This window comes from Perca flavescens, chromosome 4 (genome assembly GCF_004354835.1).
Source record: "Perca flavescens isolate YP-PL-M2 chromosome 4, PFLA_1.0, whole genome shotgun sequence".
In the NCBI taxonomy this organism is placed as follows: domain Eukaryota; kingdom Metazoa; phylum Chordata; class Actinopteri; order Perciformes; family Percidae; genus Perca; species Perca flavescens.
The window spans coordinates 39306548-39328291 of record NC_041334.1 but is presented as its reverse complement, the minus strand read 5'-3'; the positions used below and the strand labels follow the sequence as shown (position 1 = coordinate 39328291).

At 41.8% G+C, this 21744-nt stretch overlaps 1 protein-coding gene across 2 annotated transcripts in view; it reads left to right on the top strand.

The window, feature by feature from the left end:
• flnba (filamin B a) overlaps nucleotides 1-21744 on the top strand; it is a 139426-nt gene that overhangs the window by 31606 nt on the left and 86076 nt on the right. For both annotated transcript variants that reach the window (XM_028576718.1, XM_028576717.1), the window contains exons 2-11: nucleotides 6133-6242; nucleotides 7629-7764; nucleotides 8219-8316; nucleotides 11254-11401; nucleotides 12394-12512; nucleotides 14870-14944; nucleotides 16532-16694; nucleotides 17700-17900; nucleotides 19237-19374; nucleotides 20938-21064. In XM_028576718.1, the coding sequence (XP_028432519.1) occupies nucleotides 6133-6242; nucleotides 7629-7764; nucleotides 8219-8316; nucleotides 11254-11401; nucleotides 12394-12512; nucleotides 14870-14944; nucleotides 16532-16694; nucleotides 17700-17900; nucleotides 19237-19374; nucleotides 20938-21064 (1315 nt within the window). The remainder of the gene's footprint in view (nucleotides 1-6132; nucleotides 6243-7628; nucleotides 7765-8218; nucleotides 8317-11253; nucleotides 11402-12393; nucleotides 12513-14869; nucleotides 14945-16531; nucleotides 16695-17699; nucleotides 17901-19236; nucleotides 19375-20937; nucleotides 21065-21744) is intronic.

Genomic DNA, 21744 nt, shown 5'->3' with positions numbered 1-21744 from the left:
TTTAAAGGTTAAATTATTGATATTTGAGTTGCTAACACACAGTTTTGGGTACTCTGTACATAACCTCTCTATACTCCGTATCTGTCACTGTAGACCTGTCATCTGGAAAACCTGTATTTATCCAACTATACTGTTGTACATAATTGATCTCTATCGTCTACATAACTGCACAACTGCACAGAATACTGTACTCAACCTGCACTTTGGTATTTAAGGCTTCTTTTGCACTTTTGGTTGGATGTCAGCTTCATTCCATTGGCTCTGTAGCTAGACGCTGCTAAATTGCAATAAAGTTGAATCTAATCGAAGATATCTAGATAGATCTTGAAATCCGATGGAGAGAAGACAAATCGCTGAAACTACAGAAACACAGTGGAGGGTCTTCCAAAAGTGAATGGGTGACAGCTGATATAGCCTACTGGTGTCTTCGGCCCTGGCTAAGATGAGGAAAAGCTGCTACCTGAATGTTTTGTATTCTGCTCTTTGTAAGAAAGAGAAGAAACGGGAGAGATTAGATAACCGATTCCGTGCATTTAGCTAATCTCGTATTGGTGCGCACAAATCATTTTTTTCACATTCACACAATTAATTTTCACTCTCATGTGCAGCATAATTCTGGCAGAGTAAAGAGAGGATCAGGGTTTATTTCACTGGATCCTGATTCATAGGCATAGTCTGGCCCTACGAGACTCTGGTACATTTCATTAGTAATTAAGCATTGTTTGGCTTTTAGATTGTTGTATTTGTGCTTTCCGTGGGATTACAGATGCACTCTGGTGCAATGTATTAAAGGATTACATTTGTTTTAAATTGCACACTGTCCCTTACAAATAAAATTGAAGTACGCAGGAGGGCCGAGCCAGGCTAGCATAGTCCCCAGATACTCAGGACAGTCTTATTTCAACCTTTTTTTTTTTAAATTTCAAATCTCATCTGATCCCCCTTTCCCTGGCCAAAGAAGCCACATACACTCACTAACATCTGGCCCTAGCCTCCCCTACTTACCTTACTGTTTACAAATCCGCATATACGCACACGAATTGTGGTGGAAAAGGGTTATGAGTCAGGGTCTCCATCCAGTCTCTGAAAACCACTGCTCCAGGGCCCACTTTCACAGGAGATCCTCGCTTTATTTGGGCTGGGCGGGGTCAAGTACCCATTGTGTTTAACAGCCCCAGTAAATTCCTTAAAGTCATGAAGGATATGATTGATAGGATTTGTCATTACCTGCCCAGGTGTGTGTGTGTGTGCGTGCTGCTGTATTTTATGGTTGTGTTCTTTGGACCAGACCCAGAACATGACATCAGTGTTGTTCACATTAGGTCTGTGTCTTTGTTCAGGAGACTAGGGCTGGGTATCGGCAAGGATTTCTCCATTCACAAGGTCCCCAATTTCCAATTCAATATCCATTATGTCAGGGAAATTTCAGCTACATTACCAGTTTTGCTTGGATATAAAAGAGATTCTTTTGTACAAGCAGGAAGCAACCCCTCAAATATGTGTTTATAATGCACCAGGTTAACATTAAGAACTGAACAGCAACATTTTGTTTAAATTTCACGTAAAAGGACTAACATTATATCAACATATTTACCACATTACAGCGAGAGCTCCTGTCTGTGGATACCACAAACAATTTGGAGGGTGTTTCCTGTTTTGCTCTTCTTCTATCACTGTTTTGACTCACTGCATTTGTTTTTGTAACCCTTTCTCTCTCTCCCCCCTCCCTCTCTCTTTGTCTTTCGCTTACACTCGTCCTGTATGTGAACAATAGGCTGCCATGGAGATAGCCTGGTTACTCACAAAACTGTGTCAGAGAGAGAGAGAGAGACTCAGACACACTCTCTCTCAGACACACACACACTCTCTCAGACACACACACACACACACACTCTCTCTCAGACACACACACACACACTCTCTCTCAGACACACACACACACACTCTCTCTCAGACACACACACACACTCTCTCAGACACACACACACACACACTCTCTCAGACACACACACACACACTCTCTCAGACACACACACACTCTCTCTCAGACACACACACACACTCTCTCTCAGACAGAGACACACACACACTCTCTCTCAGACACACACACACACTCTCTCTCAGACACACACACACACTCTCTCTCAGACAGAGACACACACACTCTCTCAGACAGAGACAGACGGTTTTGAATGAAATTAAGTTTAAATGCTAAAATAATAATAATAATAATAATAATAATAATAATAATAATAATAATAATAATAATAATAATAATTCAAACTTTTTGAAAAAGTAACCGCCCTACTAGAGAACCTTCACAATGTTCACAGGGCCCCTGTCCCGACCCCTCCCCCCCCTTATTCATTAAAACAAGACCTTTGACCTGCTCATAACCCAGAGACTTATGCAACATGGTGACAATGGGTCAAAAATAGAAAGTGCTTTGGGTTAATGGGCCACAGGCTGAAAAAGGTTAGAACTAGAAACTACTGTCCCAGAGGGGAGGGAGGGAGGGAGGGAAACAAAAACAAGCTGCTTAAAGGTAAGGTACAAAAATACCAATTAAGAGCTGCAGGGCCATATTTTAACGATCTCGTTTGACGGCTGTAAAGAGGGTCTGTGTGCCGGGCGCCTGGTCCTAAAGGGTTGTCCTTAGTGTCTTCATCAATCACAGGTGTGTTTTAGGGCGTAACATGCAATCAACCAATCAGAGATCATCTCCCATTCATCAACCAATCAGAGATCATCTCCCATTCCCTTTAAAAGCCAGGCGCGTTTGGACCTTGGAGAATTACTGTTATGATGGAGGATTTACACCCTGTGTGTGTGTGTGTGTGTGTGTGTGTGTGTGTGTGTGTGTGTGTGTGTGTGTGTGTGTGTGTGTGTGTGTGTGTGTGTGTGTGTGTGTGTGTGTGTGTGTGTGTGTGTGTGTGTGTGTGTGTGTGTAACAAGCATAGTGTGTGTGCATGAGCCTAGCAGCATTTTACCAATGCACTGTTAAAATAACAATGAAATGCTGCGTTATTGACTTTAGACCAGGTTTTAGTTGGTCAATGGTGTGATCACTTCCTGCTGCCTCAAGATAGCAATACTCCCAAAATGCACCTGAACACACCTCCCTGTAAGACCAGCGCGCCCATGGGCCACAGATGGGTGCAGGTGCATTTGATATTTAAAAGAAGTGGGCGCTGGATGGGGAATCTGACAACTGGGTCGGTCTTAAACTAGCAAAGACTCTTGGGTCGGGCTTTGCGCTGCACTGGGTGCAAGATAGAGCCCATAAACTAGGTGTGTGTGTGTGTGTGTGTGTGTGTGTGTGTGTGTGTGTGTGTGTGTGTGTGTGAGAAAGGCCACTGACTAGCACTGCTCACCGACAGGATGTTTGCTGGAGAGGCAGCTGGCGGTGACACACTTACTCACACACACACACACACACACTCTCACACAGGTGTGGCAGGTCAACCTTGGAGAGGAAAAGAAAGGAGGGAGGAAAGTGTGTGTGTAATGCAAGAGAGTAGGATGTTGCAACCTCTCCTTTGTGTGAGTGTGTGTGTTTTAAAGGCTGGATGTGTGTTGTGTTGTGTCACCCGTGGGTGAGGCAACAGTCTCTCAACGCTCCACCTAAACCTGAGAGCTGCTGAAACATGTTTGGACCCCAGCTGGTCTGCTGACAGTGAAGCAGAGCAGCAAATTCACCAGGTGGATTACAGGATCACACACACACACACACACACACACAGATGCACACACACACACACACACACACACAGACAAAGACACACACACTCCCACAGACACACACACACACACACACACACACACACACAGAGACGCACAGACAGTTAGTTATATATTTAGTTAGTTAGTTATATATTTAGTTATATATTTAGTTATATATTTAGTTAGTTATATATTTAGTTAGTTAGTTAGTTATATATTTAGTTAGTTATATATTTAGTTAGTTAGTTATATATTTAGTTAGTTATATATTTAGTTAGTTAGTTATATATTTAGTTAGTTATATATTTAGTTAGTTATATATTTAGTTAGTTTCCAGCAGCATTTTGTAGTGGAGGAGCCTCGCCTCTGCTACCATTTTGAAATAAGTGTTAATGAAATTGAATATAGGCTTATTAACTGTTAAGGTAAATAAGCAACAAAAAAAGCCACATATATGAGTGAGGTGATTGTGTTTAAAAACCGATTTAACAAGTAACTCCTTTCTCAACATTCCTGAGGGGTGTGTGTGTGCATGCATGCACTCCCGTTAGCTCGCTACATTGACCAATCACATACCTGCTCCCAGCTCTCCACAGGATTCCTACACTGACAGAAATGTTGATTGCATTATAGCAGGTACAGCAGCTTGTCCTCTAAACATAGAGTCAAAGTGCCCTTGAGCAAGACTCTTAACTCCAAGGTGCTCCTGATTGGTCAGGTAGCCTGTGGCCACTGGCGTGTGATTGGGTGAATGAGAGGTACAGTTCGAAGGCGCAGTTTCGGTACCCTAACGTCTTTTGCTTATTTTAAGTAGTACCACTTTTAGCTATCTGATTATTTTGAAACTGGACCCCATCATAATTCAATTCAATTTTATTTATAGTATTAAATCATAACAAGAGTTATCTCAGGACACCTTACAGATAGAGTAGGTCTAGACCACACTCTATAATTTACAAAGACCCAACAATTCCAGTAATTCACCCACCGTATTTTCACCCTGCCCTTGTGTCTGAAGCAAATTCTCATTAATGTCTGTGTTTCCCTTTTTAAAGAATATGTTATTATAGGAGAAATGTAGAGGGAGAGATTAAAAATGACTGGAATGTTATGTGTGCTTCACTCTGAACTTGGCTTTTGTGTGTGTGTGTGTGTGGTGTGTTGGTGTGTGTGTTGGTGTGTGTGTGGGTGTGGTGTGTGTGTGGTATGGTGTGTTGGTGTGAGGGACCAGCTGGTACTGTGAGGTCAGATTAATGAGTAACGTTACCCTGCAGCACTCTGTTCTTGGAGCAGGTTTGTATTCAGTGCTGCACTTTTTTTTTATTTTTTTTATCCCAGTCTGTGAATAAACTGCGACTCTTTAGGCTGGGAGGCCAAACAGGTTGATCAGAAGTGGCAGCAGATTCGGGCCCTGTTTACACGATTACTCTCGCGGGTGAAAATGACAAAATATGTTTTATCAGATGTGCCTTTTTGTTTAGAGCTTAAAAACTCATAAAAGTGAAACCATCCTCCAGAGTGGAAATCTTAAACACTCCACTGTCGCGTTCCTGTGTGTGTATGTGTATGTGTGTGTGTGTGTGTCTGTGTGTGTGTGTGTGTGTGTGTGTCTGTGTGTCTGTTTTACTATATTCATGGGGTCCAAAAACCAGAGAATACAGTATACTTGTGAGGTCCCGACAGCTTTGTGGGGCCAAAATGCTGGACCCCACAAGTTTAAAGGGCTGTTTGAGGGTTAAGACTTGGTTTTAGGATTAGGGGATAGAATTAGGAAATGCATAGGGTGAGGGTAAGGGTTAAGGTTAGGCATTTAGTTGTAATGGTTAAGGTTAAGGTAAGGGTTAAGGTAAGGCATTTAGTTGTAATGGTTAAGGTTAGGGTAAGGGGCTAGGGAATGCATTATGTCAAAGACAAGTCCCCACAAAGATAGTAATACAGGTGTGTGTGTGTTTGTGTGTGTGTGTGTGTGTGTGTGTGTCCACCACCTCGTCTGTCCAGCTTTTGTAGTTCTCTTGGCGCTTCCAGAGAGAGAAGTGGAAGGAAGGCCACCACCTAGCCGTCTGCCGTGCATACTACATAGACTCTCACACACGCAGATTTCCCCCCTAAAATTCTCGTATAAACGCGGAATAAAAAGTGAGAACTCAACGCCACTTTTGCGTTTTCTCTTCAGATCGTTTCCATCTAAACATAGCCTAAAGCTGTGGTGTCTGCAGTTCAACTTTACTTTGCCTTTGACTGTAGGAACTGAAATGAAATATTATCGTTAAAGTCATGTTATCAGTCACACAGTGCTGTAATGGGTCTGTTGAATGCTGGTTAGGGAATTGGTTTTGTAGACGTTAAGTTGTGGGTGTATTTGAACACAACTCGTATCTGATCTCAGGTCTGTCTGTTTCTCTCCTTCAGACTCTAAAGCCATCGTGGATGGGAACCTGAAGCTGATCCTGGGTCTGGTCTGGACTCTGATTCTGCACTACTCCATCTCCATGCCAGTGTGGGAGGGCGAAGATGAAGAGGTAACAAACCCAGCTGAGTTTTTAATCGTAGGGATTATCACGGAGTATCAGATCGGAGCCGATATGGGCATTTTTGAACTGATCTGGGATCGACAGTCAGCCCGATCACCTTACTCCGATCATTTCCGTCAGTACATTCTGCAAAATTAAATTCTAGCTGCACTAAGCTAAATGTATTAACTGAACACATCTTTTAGTTACTTTGTTGTTGGTTATTTTTGTAAACAAAAAAATGTGCAGTTCTGTTATCTAGGCAAATACAAGTATTGGATGGAGACTCAATATTTAAAAAAATCGGATCGGGGGCCAAAAAAGCCTTCATTTATTAGCTTTTTTATTTATAACGCACTTTTCAAAATCCACGTTACAATGCTTCACAAAACAAAATAAAACAGACTAGTCATAAAAACATCAGTTTAAAAAAAAAGAAGCAAATAAAGAATATTAGGTGTATTAAAAACCTGCACAACGTAGGTAAGAATAGTAAAAACATTTTTAACATATATAAAAGACAGTTAAAAGGAGGTTCAAGCTCAAAGCTTTAAGGTTTTTTTAAAGGTTCAAGTTTTTACTATCGAACGTTCATCTCATGACTTCACACAAGAATAGGCATTAAAGGTCCCATGGCATGAAAATTTCACTTTATGAGTTTTTTTTTTAACATTAATATGAGTTCCCCCAGCCTGCCCATGCCCCCCCCCCAGTGGCTAGAAATGGTGATAGGTGTAAACCGAGCCCTGGGTATCCTGCTCTGCCTTTTGAGAAAATGAAAGCTCAGATGGACCAATCAGGAATCTTCTCCTTATGAGGTCATAAAGGGAAAGGTTACCTCCCCTTTCTCTGCTTTGCACAGCCAGAGAATTTGGCCCCCCCATGAGAGAGAGAGAGAGACGCATCATGGCTTTCAAATGAGCAAAGAGGCAGTTGGTCAAGACCAGTATTAGGGGACCACTAAGGTCTATATAAAAGAGACTTTAGATACAGTATTAGGGGACCACTAAGGTCTATATAAAAGAGACTTCAGATACAGTATTAGGGGACCACTAAGGTCTATATAAAAGAGACTTCAGATACAGTATTTGGGAACCACTAAGGTCTATATAAAAGAGACTTCAGATACAGTATTTGGGAACCACTAAGGTCTATATAAAAGAGACTTCAGATACAGTATTAGGGGACCACTAAGGTCTATATAAAAGAGACTTCAGATACAGTATTAGGGGACCACTAAGGTCTATATAAAAGAGACTTCAGATACAGTATTAGGGGACCACTAAGGTCTATATAAAAGAGACTTCAGATACAGTATTAGAGGACCACTAAGGTCTATATAAAAGTTACCACTGTTAGAAAGCTGACTGACTTTGTCGGTGCTTGTTTGTTCAGGCGGAGTCAAAGACCCCTAAGCAGCGTCTGCTGGGCTGGATCCAACACAAAATCCCTGATCTGCCAATCAACAACTTCAGCCAAGACTGGAGGAATGGCAAGGCACTGGGAGCACTGGTAGACAGCTGTGCACCAGGTACTGTCTGTCTGTCTGTCTGTCTGTCTGTCTGTCTGTCTGTCTGTCTGTCTGTCTAGTATTGAGTATTGAACAATTTAATTTTTAATTTCAATCTCATCCGCATCGGTGAGCCAATAAACACACAGCATGCTTGTACCAAGATCTAATAATGCCTGTGATTGGCTGTCCACGCGCTGTAGAGACATGCACCACGTTACGCACGTACAATGTGCGTCACATAGGTGTAAAGGAGCTATAAATAAAACATTTTTAGCCCAGTTTAGACATATACCCAGGCCCAATTATGCTAATAAAGTAATGATTACAAAAACACAAATGCTTGATCAAGGGCCTGGCCTGAGGACAGTGGCGGGAAATATCGGGCTGGCCTCGGGCAGAAAATCTAAACTCTACTCTGTAAGTTGTTGTGGTTGACAGTGTGTGTGTGTGTGTGTGTGTGTCTCGTTTGCAGGCCTGTGTCCAGACTGGGAGACCTGGGATCCAGTGAAACCAGTGGAGAATGCCACTGAAGCCATGCAGCTGGCTGATGACTGGCTGGGCATCCCGCAGGTAAGAGTCCACATCTGCTTCTTCAGTGGGACTTTTTAACCTATATCACACCCTTTACTTGGATAATTAATCTCGGTAAAGTTTATTGGGGGTTAGAAGGTATGCTTTCATATTTCTACATACTTACAGATATTGTCATTGCAATATAATTTATCAAAGGGCTGTGGTATTAGAAAGGTAGACATTCATGAAGCTGTTAACTCCTGCACTCTTATTTTAAAAAAAATGAAGTAAAATATAAAGTAAAGCCAATTAAATTGTATTTATTGAACATTTTAGCACTAGGGTTGGGTATAATTTTCATGACTATTTACATTGTAGATTCTCACTGAAGGCATCAAAACTATGAATGAACACATATGGAATTATGTACTTAACAAAAAAGTGTGAAATAACTGAAAACATGTCTTATATTTTAGATTCTTCAAAGTAGCCACCCTTTGCTTTTTTATTAATAAGGGAAATAATTCCACTAATTAACCCTGACGAGGCACACCTGTGAAGGTAAAACCATTTCAGGTGACTACCTCATGAAGCTCATTGAGAGAACACCAAGGGTTTGCAGAGTTATCAAAAAAAGCAAAGGGTGGCTACTTTGAAGAATCTAAAATATAAGACATGTTTTCACTTATTTACAGTTATCTACAATGTAAATAGTCATGAAAATAAAAAGGAAACACATTGAATGAGGTGTGTCCAGACTTTTGGCCTGTACTGTATATTTTCAACCTTACGATTACAATATTGTTTAATTATTAATATTTGACCATTGCACTGAACTGCAACTCTGAAACGGAAATCTTAAATCTCAGACTATACTGATATTGCACTATTCCCTCCCTCTCTTCAATAGTTATTAATACATTGTATTGTTATACTGTATACTTAACAGTATTTTTGTTATACATTTCTCACTGTCCTTCTGTTTTTATTCTTATATGTTAAGTGAGTGTTAATGTTGTACTTAGAGAGCTAATATTAAGCGGAGTCAAATTCCCTGTTTGTTTGCGCCAACCTGACCACTAAAGCAGATTATGATTCTGAATTAGCTCGCTGGCAGCATCTCACCCAGGCGCTGTTCGGTTTCCTGAATGTTCACAACCGAGGAAACTCACTGAACCTCAGTTCATTTTTTTTTACACACTTGTGTTAGAAGGTTATGAGGTTGCAGCTCGAGTTGAAACCGAAAAAATTTACTATAATGACTTACAAATGGCTGTTCCCGGGAAAATAATTAAAGTATTTATGTCAACCTTTGAATAATTGCTTAAAGTGGTCTATTAACATATTATAAAGGGTTCTCTGCAGATATTAGAGCACTTTTTTTTTTGCCCCCCTCATCAGCAGTAATTATGAAGACCCATTCTTTCATTCTGATATCATTCATTTGGAGTTACATGTTTTTGTGGCTATGTTAGGCCATGCTCTGCTTCCTGTCAGTCAGCTGACACCTGCAGGAAGTCTCCTCCAGAAACAACAGAGCTGACGAACATCCCTGTCACACCGTCACATTAATTTAGGCCATCTTTGTTTCCTGGAAAAAGGAGTTTATTCCATTCGAGGTTTGACACTAACGAGTTTTTTTAAATGGTCCAAAATAGCCTGGGAAGCAGAATGACTCAGTGAGACCGAGGTCAGGACATCCCTGTCTACATACCGGGTCTGGTGTTCCCGATTTGGGCCCCATTTCGTTCCAATGTAGAGAAATCTTAATGCTGAGGCCTACAATGACGTTTTAGTCTGTTTAGACGGACACGATCTGAAGAGAAAACCCAAAAGTCTCACTTTTTATTCCGTGTTTAGACAAGCATTATGGGGGGGGAAATCTGCGTGCATATGACACACACACACACACACACACACACACACACACACACACACACACACACACACACACACACACACACACACACACACACACACACACACACAACCTGACTCCACCAGATGGATCGCTTCACATTTGCTCGGCATATCCATCTGGGAACTTTCTGTTTTTTGGGAAGGGGCGAAACTCCTGGTTAGCTGATTGGATAAACCATCTGTCTATCACCCCCTATAGTTGGTCACACACACACACACCCACACACACACACACACACACACACACACAGCGTTTTTACCCATTAAACAGGAACGCGACGGTGGAGCGTTTTTTAAGATTTTCACTCTGGAGGGTGGTTTGAATTATTTGCGTTTTTAAGCCCCAAAAATGCCATCACCGTCTAAACAAAAGGCACATGTGATAAAATCTGTTTTCGTTTTCTTCAGGACAAGGAGAGTGTTGAGTTCTGAGCCAAAAGTGATCTCTATGCACACAAGTGCGGTAGAAGAACTAATTTCCGTTTTTAACACGCCCAAAGCGCATATCTCGTCAACATTTTCGTAATACTGGGCGTGCAATTTGCTGGTAGTTAGTAGTAGCTAGTCTCAGAGACATCGTGACCCAATCAGGTGGCCAAAGATCTCCGTTTGACCTAAACGGGGTCAGAGTGTTTTCCACTTTCTACGGTTTAGGGTCCATGAAACGCCAGAGCAGTGTGAATGCGAGGTGTGTGTGAACGTAGCAAAAGACCTTTTTGTTTTTTAAACCAAAACGTAGCAATGTAAATGTAGCCTAAATCTGCGGAAGGTTCTGGAGCTCACCGATGGTCTTGTGGCTGAATGGGAGCAACATCTGGTGGAAGACCTGAAACCAAGAGTTCCACGTTCACACTGGCAGTCCAAGTCTGCTTTAAGGGGTCTTTAGGTATAAAACACACCTGAAGTGTGTCTGTGTGTGTCTGTGTGTGTGTGTGTGTGTGTGTGTGTGTGTGTGTGTGTGTGTGTGTGTGTGTGTGTGTGTGTGTGTGTGTGTGTGTGTGTGTGTGTGTGTGTGTGTGTGTGTGTGTGTGTGTGTGTGTGTGTGTGTGTGTGTGTGTGTGTGTGTGTGTGCAGGTGATGGCTCCAGAGGAGATGATTGATCCCAGTGCTGATGAACAGTCCATGATGACCTACCTGTCTCAGTTCCCCAAAGCCAAACTGAAGCCAGGAGCCCCACTCAAGCCCAAACTCAACCCCAAGAAGGCCCGCGCATACGGACCAGGTACACACACACACGCACACACACACACACACACACACACACGCAGTGCATATATATAGCTGCTCAATTATGAAATAAATCATAATCCCAATTATTTTGGCCAATATTGAAATCCCAATTATTTAACATTGACTATTGGAAAGATTTTGCATTTTTTGAATTTAAAAAAACACTGAATACACCTTGAACTGTGAAATTTCCGTTTTTTAAATTATTTTGTTCTCGTTTTTTTTTCATTGAGAACAAAAGAAAAAATTTGTTTATGTAAAAAAAAAACGTAATGTGCAAAATAATTGTTTTTCTCAATTACATTGTTTTTGTGGTCGCTAGGAGCCAAAACCCATGATCTGAAATGTAATTAACTGCACAGCCCTAATAATATAATACATATAATTTACTTTTAAAAACACAACCAACGGCCAAACAAGAGTGTGTGTGTGTGTGTGTGTGTGTGTGTGTGTGTGTGTGTGTGTGTGTGTGTGTGTGTGCTAATTGGAAAACAATGGAAACAATGTGAGGAAGTGGGCAGCTGCTAGTCTGAAGAAAGAAACTCACACATGCATATACTTACACACACATACATACTTACACAGACACACACAGAGACACACACACACTGTAACTGTGAGGAGGAAATACCTGGAAATGGCTTCAGAGGCAGCAGGGAAACACACACACACACACACACACACACACACACACACACACACACACACACACACACACCCCCCCTGATTAATTTGAGTGAGAGCATTGTGCTGGTGGCATCCTGATGTAGAGAGCTCGCAGGTTGAACCTGGCCCAGAACTAATTGTGACTGCGATAACATTCCTGTCTAGCATTACTAAAAATGTAATCAAACCGATTAAACGATTATCAAAATAGTTGGCGATTCATTTAATAACCAACTAATCGATTTAAGCAGCTCTTTGCAGCTCTAGCATGTTGTTGTTTTTAACCTGACTGTATGTGTTGATCTTCTTCTTCTGCAGGTATTGAGCCGACGGGGAACAGAGTGCTGCGTCCGGCTGTGTTCACCGTGGACACGTTCAGCGCCGGTCAGGGTCAGGTCACCGTCTACCTGGATCACCCCGACGGCACCAGAGAGGAGGTACGCCAACAGAACCTTCTTCTTCTTCTTCTTCTTCTCCTTCTCTTAAGGCGCTGACCTAACCAACCTGATAATCGGCCGTGGGACAGTCTGGCGAGCTCGGTGACTCGAGTCTGTTCGGTGTGTTCATTTCGGCCGATTTGACTTGTTGAATTGGCCTATAGGCAGTTGGACTCAATGACCGATCTGATTGGTGGAGTGCTAGCCCTTGACTAGCCAATCAATGCACGAGAATGCCAGATCTGACTAGGGTTGGGTACCGAAACCCGGTTCCGCTTTCTCTGTAGTCTACCGGTAGCTAGCTACCGTAAATGTAGGCTGCTTTTGAAATGCCATATTTTCCCCTCTGGGCTCACCAAAACGGATGTAAAATACTATACTTATTATTAGAGATGGTCCGATACCAGTATCGGTATCGGGTCCGATACCAGTATCGGTATCGGCTCCGATACTGCCTAAAACGCTGGTATCGGTATCGGGAAGTACTGGAGTTTATGCATTGATCCGATACCACGTAATAAAGCCCTAAAGAAAATCTACGTTAAAGTAGTTAATTTAGGTTCTTTTTCCGTTATAACCGAACTGGAGAATAAAAGAAAGTTCTACGACATTAATTGTTTGTGTTTGTTCATGTTTTACAAAGAGTTTAACCTGAGCCAGACCGACAGCAAAGATAGAAATCATATCACATCCATACAGGGATAGTAGTATACAGCTGTTAAAACATAATGAAATATACGACTGGTATCGGATCGGTACTCTGTATCGGCCGATACACAAATTCAGTTATCTGAATCGGTATCGGGAAGCAAAAAATGGTATCGGGCCATCTCTACTTATTATATATTTAAAGGTATAGTGGAGAATTTTCCCGAATTTTAGAAAAGAACCGCCCTCTGTACTTTTTGAAAAAATGCACATGTGCAACACTCTGCCTGCTCCCGAGAGGGAACGCCTATTAAACGTGTGCACGAGAGTGCACTGTTTACAAGTTGCTGTCAGCATGGCTCATACAAGCCTACTTTCCAAAATAACTTTCTGCACAAATCGAGATGTTTACCGTGTGTGCGCGGTGCGTGACTTGTGCCAGGGCTAGCATTGCTAATCATAGCTTAGCTTACATCAACTTCTACTAGCAGTGATTTTAAATGGATTTCTCCAAATAGCCAAACTTTACCTGTGGAGTAGAAACTTCACGACGAGGCATCAGTGGGAAGCCCAACCTGTGCTTTTAGCTCACGCCAGCGTGTGAAATATTCTCCCAAAAGCTTCAATGCTTCAATGAATGGCTGAAACCGGAGCTCAAGCTCACCACACACACACACACCTGAAAGCTCGGGACGTAAACATATCACCAGAATGATTGACAACCAGGAGGACCAATAGTCTTGATGATCCACCTGGAAAAAGAAAATCCTCCACTATACCTTTAAGTACTTTAATACTTAAATTTATTGTTAAGTTAAAAAGATATATTCCATTTAAAAAAAAAAAAAAAAAAAAAACTTCACTCTATAAGAGCCTTTCTTTGATGCCATTTTTCAGTTTTTCAAGAATCTGTTTAGGAATTGGAATCGTTTTAAAAGTACTGGTTCGGCATCGTAAAAATCCAAACGGTACCCAACCCTAGAGCTGACAACGCCAGTATCTTCTTATTACTCGCCGTGGTGTTTTCTTCCGTTCAGCGAGTAATGACAACTGACTTGCTGGGTCGGAGGGCGGGCAGTCAGACTCATTGACCCATCTGATTGGTGGAGACCTAACCCCGAAATGACGAGAAATCTCCTAAACTGACCTTTGTTGATCTGAAATGAAGACAGGTTCAGCAACTGCACAGCCTATTTCTCTCTTCAAATGTTTTCAGAAACACGTGGTGGGCAGTCGGACTCAATGACCTATCTGATTGGTTGAGTGCTAGCCTTTGACTAGCCAATCAGTGGCTGCCAACGCCAGTATCTTCTTATTACTCGCCGTGGTATTCTCTTCCGTTCAGCGAGTAATGACAACAGGGATCCTTCTTGACTACTATCACCTCTCTCTGATGGAAACAAGGACTGACCACAGAGTGCTCTGTGTTAACCAGGTCTACAGAGATGGTCCCTCATTTACTGTTTTCACTTTTTGGGGCGACAACACAGATTAGCGCCACCTGCTGTTATGGAGACGTATTGCATCTCGCGCACGCGCAGAACGTACACTCAAGTCGGAGTTCTGAGGAACTTTTTGGACCTCTGCCAAAAGACAAAACTACATTTTTCTGAAACCTTATAAAACGAATACTCCTATAACTGTTATTTTAGAGGTAAAATCTTAATAGTGTAAATTATAGATGTGATCTGCTTTTGTGTGTCAATCAGCTGAACGTGGAGCCTAATGAGGGCAAGAAGACGTTCAGCGTCACTTATATTCCTCAAGTTGTGGGACCTCACAAGGTAAGCTTCATTTTTCTTACTGTAAAAATGACAAAAAATAATATAAAAATAATTAAAAGCAGTAGGCTATGTGTTTTACCTTTTTGACCCTAAAATTCTGTGAAATCTTTCTCGAGATTGAACTTTGGTTTGATAGAAGGCCATTAATCAAAGCCTGCGTTTCATCGCTCCGTGCAGTAGAGGATTGATATTGGGTCGGGTTCGGTCACATCAGCGCGATAAGGCATTGAACATTTTAAATTTAAAACCGCTTATTATTGAGCCTCTTGTGCGCGCCTGTGTTAACGTGCGCTTGTTGTCCCGTGTGCGCTGATGAGCTCATCTGTTGACATTTCTGAATGCCTTCCTACAGATGCTTAATAAAAGCTTTCCACACAAACACACGTACATGTGTCATTATGAGAAAAAAATGAGATTTTAACTAGGGCTGCTCGATTATGGAAAAAATGTAATCACGATTATTTCGGTCAATATTGAAATCACGATAATTTAACACGATTACTCGTTGAGTTCTGGAAAGACGTTGCAGTTATTGAATGTAAAAAACTGTGGAAAAAGTTACATAAATCAACAGTAAAAAAACTGTGAAATTTGCCTAAATGCTTTTCCCATTTAAACTTAATTTTTATCATTCAGAACACGAGAGAAAGTAAGAGTTTACTTGCAAAACGTAATGAGCTAAATAATAGATTTTCTCGATTTATTCTGTTTTTGTGATCGTTGGGAGCTGAAATCATAATCACGATTACATTTAGATTAATTGCACAGCCCTAATTTTAACTGTGTCGGATGCAGGCCGGGCTCGGACAGAAAAATGTGGCCCGATCCGCACTCTGGTGTGCCGGGATAACCATGTATCTCATGGTTATATTTTCAGAGTTTAAAGTTTCCAAGTCTCGCCAAAGTCACTAAACTCATCGGCTTTTCTTAAATGAAAAATTCTGTAAATGGAAGTTTTAGGATTATTATTTTATTAGTGTAAGAAAAAAAACTTTTGTTGATGAATCAGAAATACAGCACAGGCCAAAAGTTTGGACACACCTTCTCATTCAATGTGTTTCTTTATTTTCATGACTATTTAAATCTTCTCACTGAAGGCATCAAAACTATGAATGAACACATATGGAATTATGTACTTAACAAAAAAGTGTGAAATAACTGAAAACATGTCTTATATTTTAGATTCTTCAAAGTAGCCACCCTTTGCTTTTTTTGATAACTCTGCAAACCCTTGGTGTTCTCTCAATGAGCTTCATGAGGTAGTCACCTGAAATGGTTTTACCTTCACAGGTGTGCTTTGTCAGGGTTCATTAGTGGAATTATTTCCCTTATTAATAAAAAAGCAAAGAGTGACTACTTTGAAGAATCTAAAATATAAGACATGTTTTCAGTTATTTCACACTTTTTTGTTAAGTACATAATTCCATATGTGTTCATTCATAGTTTTGATGCCTTCAGTGAGAATCTACAATGTAAATAGTCATGAAAATAAAAAGGAAACGCATTGAATGAGAAGGTGTGTCCAAACTTTTGGCCTGTACTGTACTTCTCCTGTCTTCAGATGGATAACTCGTTTTGGTTTCCTAGGTGACGGTGATGTTTGCAGGCCAGCCGATTCCCAAAAGTCCGTTTGAGGTGAATGTGGACAAGGCGCTGGGCGACGCCTCAAAGGTCACAGTCAAAGGCCCGGGAATCGAACCTGTGGGCAACATCGCCAACAAACCCACCTACTTTGACATCTACACTGCAGGTCAGAGACGAAGACACACACACAACGTGTGTATGTTAATTGTCCGAATCTGCCTTCAGTCCAATGAAAGTCTCATCACTCTGCGACAGGATGTGATGTCACACAAACTGTGAATAGGCTTGTTCGAGATGAGCCCGGTCTGCTCAGAATCTATCACCGGCGATTGCCGCCCCAATGCATGCTGGGTAGATTTTAGGGCTGCCACCTCTTAGTCGATTAGTCGACTAATCGGTCGTTTTGGTCTTAGTCAACTAAGATTTCTTTAGTCCATTAGTCATTTTTTATGCTTATTCATGCTTAATTACTCATTTCCAAGAAACTTCTGAGCACATTTATGGTTAACACAAGATTTAAAGTGGTGCTTTTGCAGGATTAATTGTGGAGAAACTCAGTTTTACAGATGGTTAATTAACTACATTTATATTGTGCTTTTCTAGTCTTAACCACCTCTCAAAGAGCACAGCTCTGTCAGTTAAATCAACTAATCGATTAGTCGACAAAATCCTATAAGTGTTAGTGGACTAAGGAGTTCTTTAGTCGAGGACAGCCCTAGTAGATTTGTGTCCGACTTGATCTGGTTGGCAACGATAACCTCACGAGATCAAGGTGGCCGCAGGTTTGAGACCCAGGCAGCGCAGTTGTTTTCCACTGACTGCAAGAACCAAGCGGACCCAGGGGCATGCTGGGAAATGCCTGGCTCTCAGCTGATCTAACAGCTGATTGGTACATGATGAAGGCTGCTGGAAGCGGCTGTAAACTGTCCGACTTGACCGCGGCTTTTTTGTATTTTGTATTAGTCTGTACATTGTTTTTTAAGGATAGCATTACATGTTTTTCCTTCTAATTACTTAACCACCGGAGGAGTTTGTTACGTTACTCGTTACATTACGCATTACGCATTGAATGAGAAGGTGTGTCCAAACTTTTGGTTTTATTTTTGTGTGTTCTCAATAATCCGTGACTGAAGTCCAAGTTGAAGACTGACTCGTTGAGGTTTCTCCGTAGGAGCCGGTACAGGAGATGTGACGGCCATGATCCGAGACCCTCAGGGCCACCAGAACAGCGTGGAGGTGATGATGGAGGATAAGGGCGACAGCACATATCGCTGCACCTACAAGCCCACCCAGGCGGGCCCGCACACCGTCACGGTCTCCTTCGGAGGGGTGGGGATCCCCAAGAGCCCCTTCGGCGTGGACGTGGGGCCTGGTGAGTCGTCTCAACTCCACCACCGTCAGTAAATTCTAGCGGTACTCGGACATAATACAGTCCCTCCAGAAAAACGTGATCATGCCATCGCATAATTAATAATTATACTGTTTATTGATCCCCAGTGGAGGAAATTACAATTTACACTTTGTTAGAAATCACTACACACAGGCCTGAAATACACACAGACATGCTCAGGACCTGTTCATGCACAAATGGAGAGAGGTCAGAGTGAGTGGGCTGCCAGTGCTGGACCAGCACCCTGAGTGGTTGGTGGATACGGTGGCTTGCTCAAGAGCACCTGGCAGTGCCCAGGAGGTGAACTGGCATCTCTCAGCTACCAATCCACACAGCGAACGTCTGGTTACCAACCCAAGTCCCTACGGACTGAGCTACTGCCACCCTAATAATAATTCAATGCATAATCAGCCAAAGTCCACATATTTATGCAGGGTTTGCATGATTTCATAATCCCCGCATTTTCATTGCAAAAAAGTCACATTATATACAGTACAGGCCAAAAGTCTGGACCCACCTTCTCATTCAATGTGTTTCCTTTTTATTTTCATGACTATTTACATTGTAGATTCTCACTGAAGGCATCAAAACTATGAATGAACACATATGGAATTATGTACTTAACAAAAAAGTGTGAAATAACTGAAAACATGTCTTATATTTTAGATTCTTCAAAGTAGCCACCCTTTGCTTTTTTATTAATAAGGGAAATAATTCCACTAATGAACCCTGACAAAGCACACCTGTGAAGGTAAAACCATTTCAGGTGACTACCTCATGAAGCTCATTGAGAGAACACCAAGGGTTTGCAGAGTTATCAAAAAAAAAAGCAAAGGGGGCTACTTTGAAGAATCTAAAATATAAGACATGTTTTCAGTTATTTCACACTTTTTTGTTAAGTACATAATTCCATATGTGTTCATTCATAGTTTTGATGCCTTCAGTGAGAATCTACAATGTAAATAGTCATGAAAATAAAAAGGAAACACATTGAATGAGAAGGTGGGTCCAAACTTTGGCCTGTACTGTATCTTAGCAGAAAGTTGAAAAAGGTGTGTTTACTTCACACAAGAGCAGCTGTTTTCCCCTGTTTTTGCAGTAGCAAGTTCCCGCAATTTCATCGCATAAAATTGCATAAATATCCCGCATATTCCATCGCATTTTTTTAAGAAAACGTGCTGCATGATCAAGGATTTTTGCCCCGCAACAATCACATAAAAACCTTTTTTTTATTTTCTGGAATGACTGATGATAATCACGACAGCATCATAATGCGTCTCATCGCTCCCTCCTGTGTGTTTTCTCTCGGCTCGTCTAGCTTGCGTGCCGGGGTCGTGCAGGGCGACGGGTCGTGGTCTGCAGCCGTTGGGGTTGAGGGTGAGACAGGTCGGGGACTTCAAGGTGGACACCAGAAACGCCGGCAGTGGAGACCTCAAGGTGCTCGTCAAGGGACCCAGTGAGTACAATTGACCCTGTAGAGCAGGGCTCTTCAACGTTCTTTTTAAGCATATTGTGTAAAATGAAGTTACATTTTAAACCGGGCCTACCTACAGTAACGTGTAGGGCTGCCACCTCTTAGTCGATTAGTCGACTAATCGGTCGTTTTGGTCTTAGTCGACTAAGATTTCTTTAGTCCATCAGTCATTTTTTATGCTTATTCATGCTTAATTACTTATTTCCAAGAAACTTCTGAGCACATTTATGGTAAACACAAGATTTAAAGTGGTGCTTTTGCAGGATTAATTGTGGAGAAACTCAGTTTTACAGATGGTTAATTAACTACATTTATATTGTGCTTTTCTAGTCTTAACCACTTCTCAAAGAGCACAGCTCTGTCAATTAAATCAACTAATCGATTAGTCGACTAAATCCTATAAGTGTTAGTGGACTAAGAATATCTTTAGTCGAGGACAGGTCTAGTAGATTTGTGTCCAACTTGATCTGGTGGGCAACGATAACCTCACGAGATCAAGGTGGCCGCAGGTCTAAGATATTAAAACCTAAATTGTTGGAATGATTTTATAAATCATCTTTTGTTAGCCTGACAAGCCAGCCCCACATCCAGATGTTGGGTCAGGGCTCTCCCCATTGGTCAGGGCTCAATCCGAGGGGCGGGACATTTTGACTGTATTATTATTATTGCATGTCTCATATACTGTAGTCTTCTCACTTACAAAAAAAAGCCAAAAATAGTGTCAAAATTGTCTGGAAAAAGTGCCAAAAACATCGTAAAAGCGCCAAAAACTTCAGGAAAAGTGGCAAAACATTGAGTAAATTATCCAAAACTTTAAAACAAAGTGCCTAGGCTATTTTTATTGCCAACAGCTGTGTTGGGTGAAGTACTGAGTGACAAGGACACAATAGGGTCAGGGTTAGGCTGTTACTTAACTACCATATTCTGTATGTTGGGATTAGTCTACAGGTTTTTGTTTGCTTTTTTTCTATATTTTATTATTTTTCTCAACGCATTTTTACTGAAGTTCTGGTGTCCCTAGCGGGTGGTGAAAACCTAAAAAATGAAGGACAACATGTTTTTGTACTATTTACGTATATTGTTGCTGTAACATGAAATACATTCCAGTAGAAAGAGCCTCGTCAGTAACACTGTCAGAAGGTAACGCTCAGCGAAGAAGCTCCTTTGGACTGATGGCTAAATGAAATATTTCCCAAAATGTCAGGACGTTCTTTTAACTCGGATTACATCTCGTGTGTGTGTGTGTGTGTGTCTGTGTGTCTTTTCTCTCTCTCTCTGTGTGTGTGTGTCTGTCTGTCTGTGTGTGTGTGTCTCTGTCTCTGTGTGTGTGTGTGTCTCGGTCGGTCTGTCTCTGTCTGTGTGTGTATGTGTGTGACTGTTTGTCTGTCTCGGTGTGCGTGTGTCTCTCTCTGTCTGTGTGTGTGTCTCTGTGTGTGTGTGTGTGTGTGTGTGTGTGTGTGTGTGTGTGTGTGTGTGTGTGTGTGTGTGTGTGTGTGTGTGTGTGTGTGTGTGTGTGTGTGTGTGTGTGTGTGTGTGTGTGTTCAGAGGGCATCGAGGAGCCAGTGAAGCAGCTCTCGAGTCAGGACGGTGTGTTCTCCTACGAGTATTATCCCAACAGTCCTGGCAAACACACAGTCTCCATCACCTGGGGGGGTCAACACATCCCAAAGAGGTAAGTTGTGAGTGTGTGTGTGTGAGAAAGAATTACCTCAGCACATTACCTCATCTGATCTGAATGGTTGGATCCGCAGGGGAATGAAGACTTCTTTGTCACCTCTCTGTAGAGCAGATATGGGAGCATTAGTTTAGTATAGAACTAGAGGGAGTTCCTCCAGTTCCTGAGCAGTCAGCCAGATGGGAAGAGAAGCAAACTACATGTAAAGGGATTTTTGGCAACAAGACACACATGTCTGTGAAATACAGCGGAGTCATGTGGCCTGTCTGTTCGTGTCCTTGCAGGCCACACAGGGTCAGAAAGTTCCCACAGTGAATAAGACATATTGAAATCTTTGGGGGGTGGTTTTTGAGAAGCTGTCCTTGAGCAGGTTTCTGTTTCATTTTATCCAGCACTGACTGTTAGATCATCCGGCTAATGTTACACTCAGAAAACCCTGTGTGTGTGTGTGTGTGTGTGTGTGTGTGTGTGTGTGTGTGTGTGTGTGTGTGTGTGTGTGTGTGTGTGTGTGTGTGTGTGTGTGTGTGTGTGTGTGTGTGTGTGTGTGTGTGTGTGTGTGTGTGTGTGTGTGTGTGTGTGTGTGTGTGTGTGTGTGTGTGTGTGTGTGTGTGTGTGTGTTGCACAGATTACAACTTTCTAGGCAGATTTCTGATTTTCTTCCATCCACTTTACAGCAC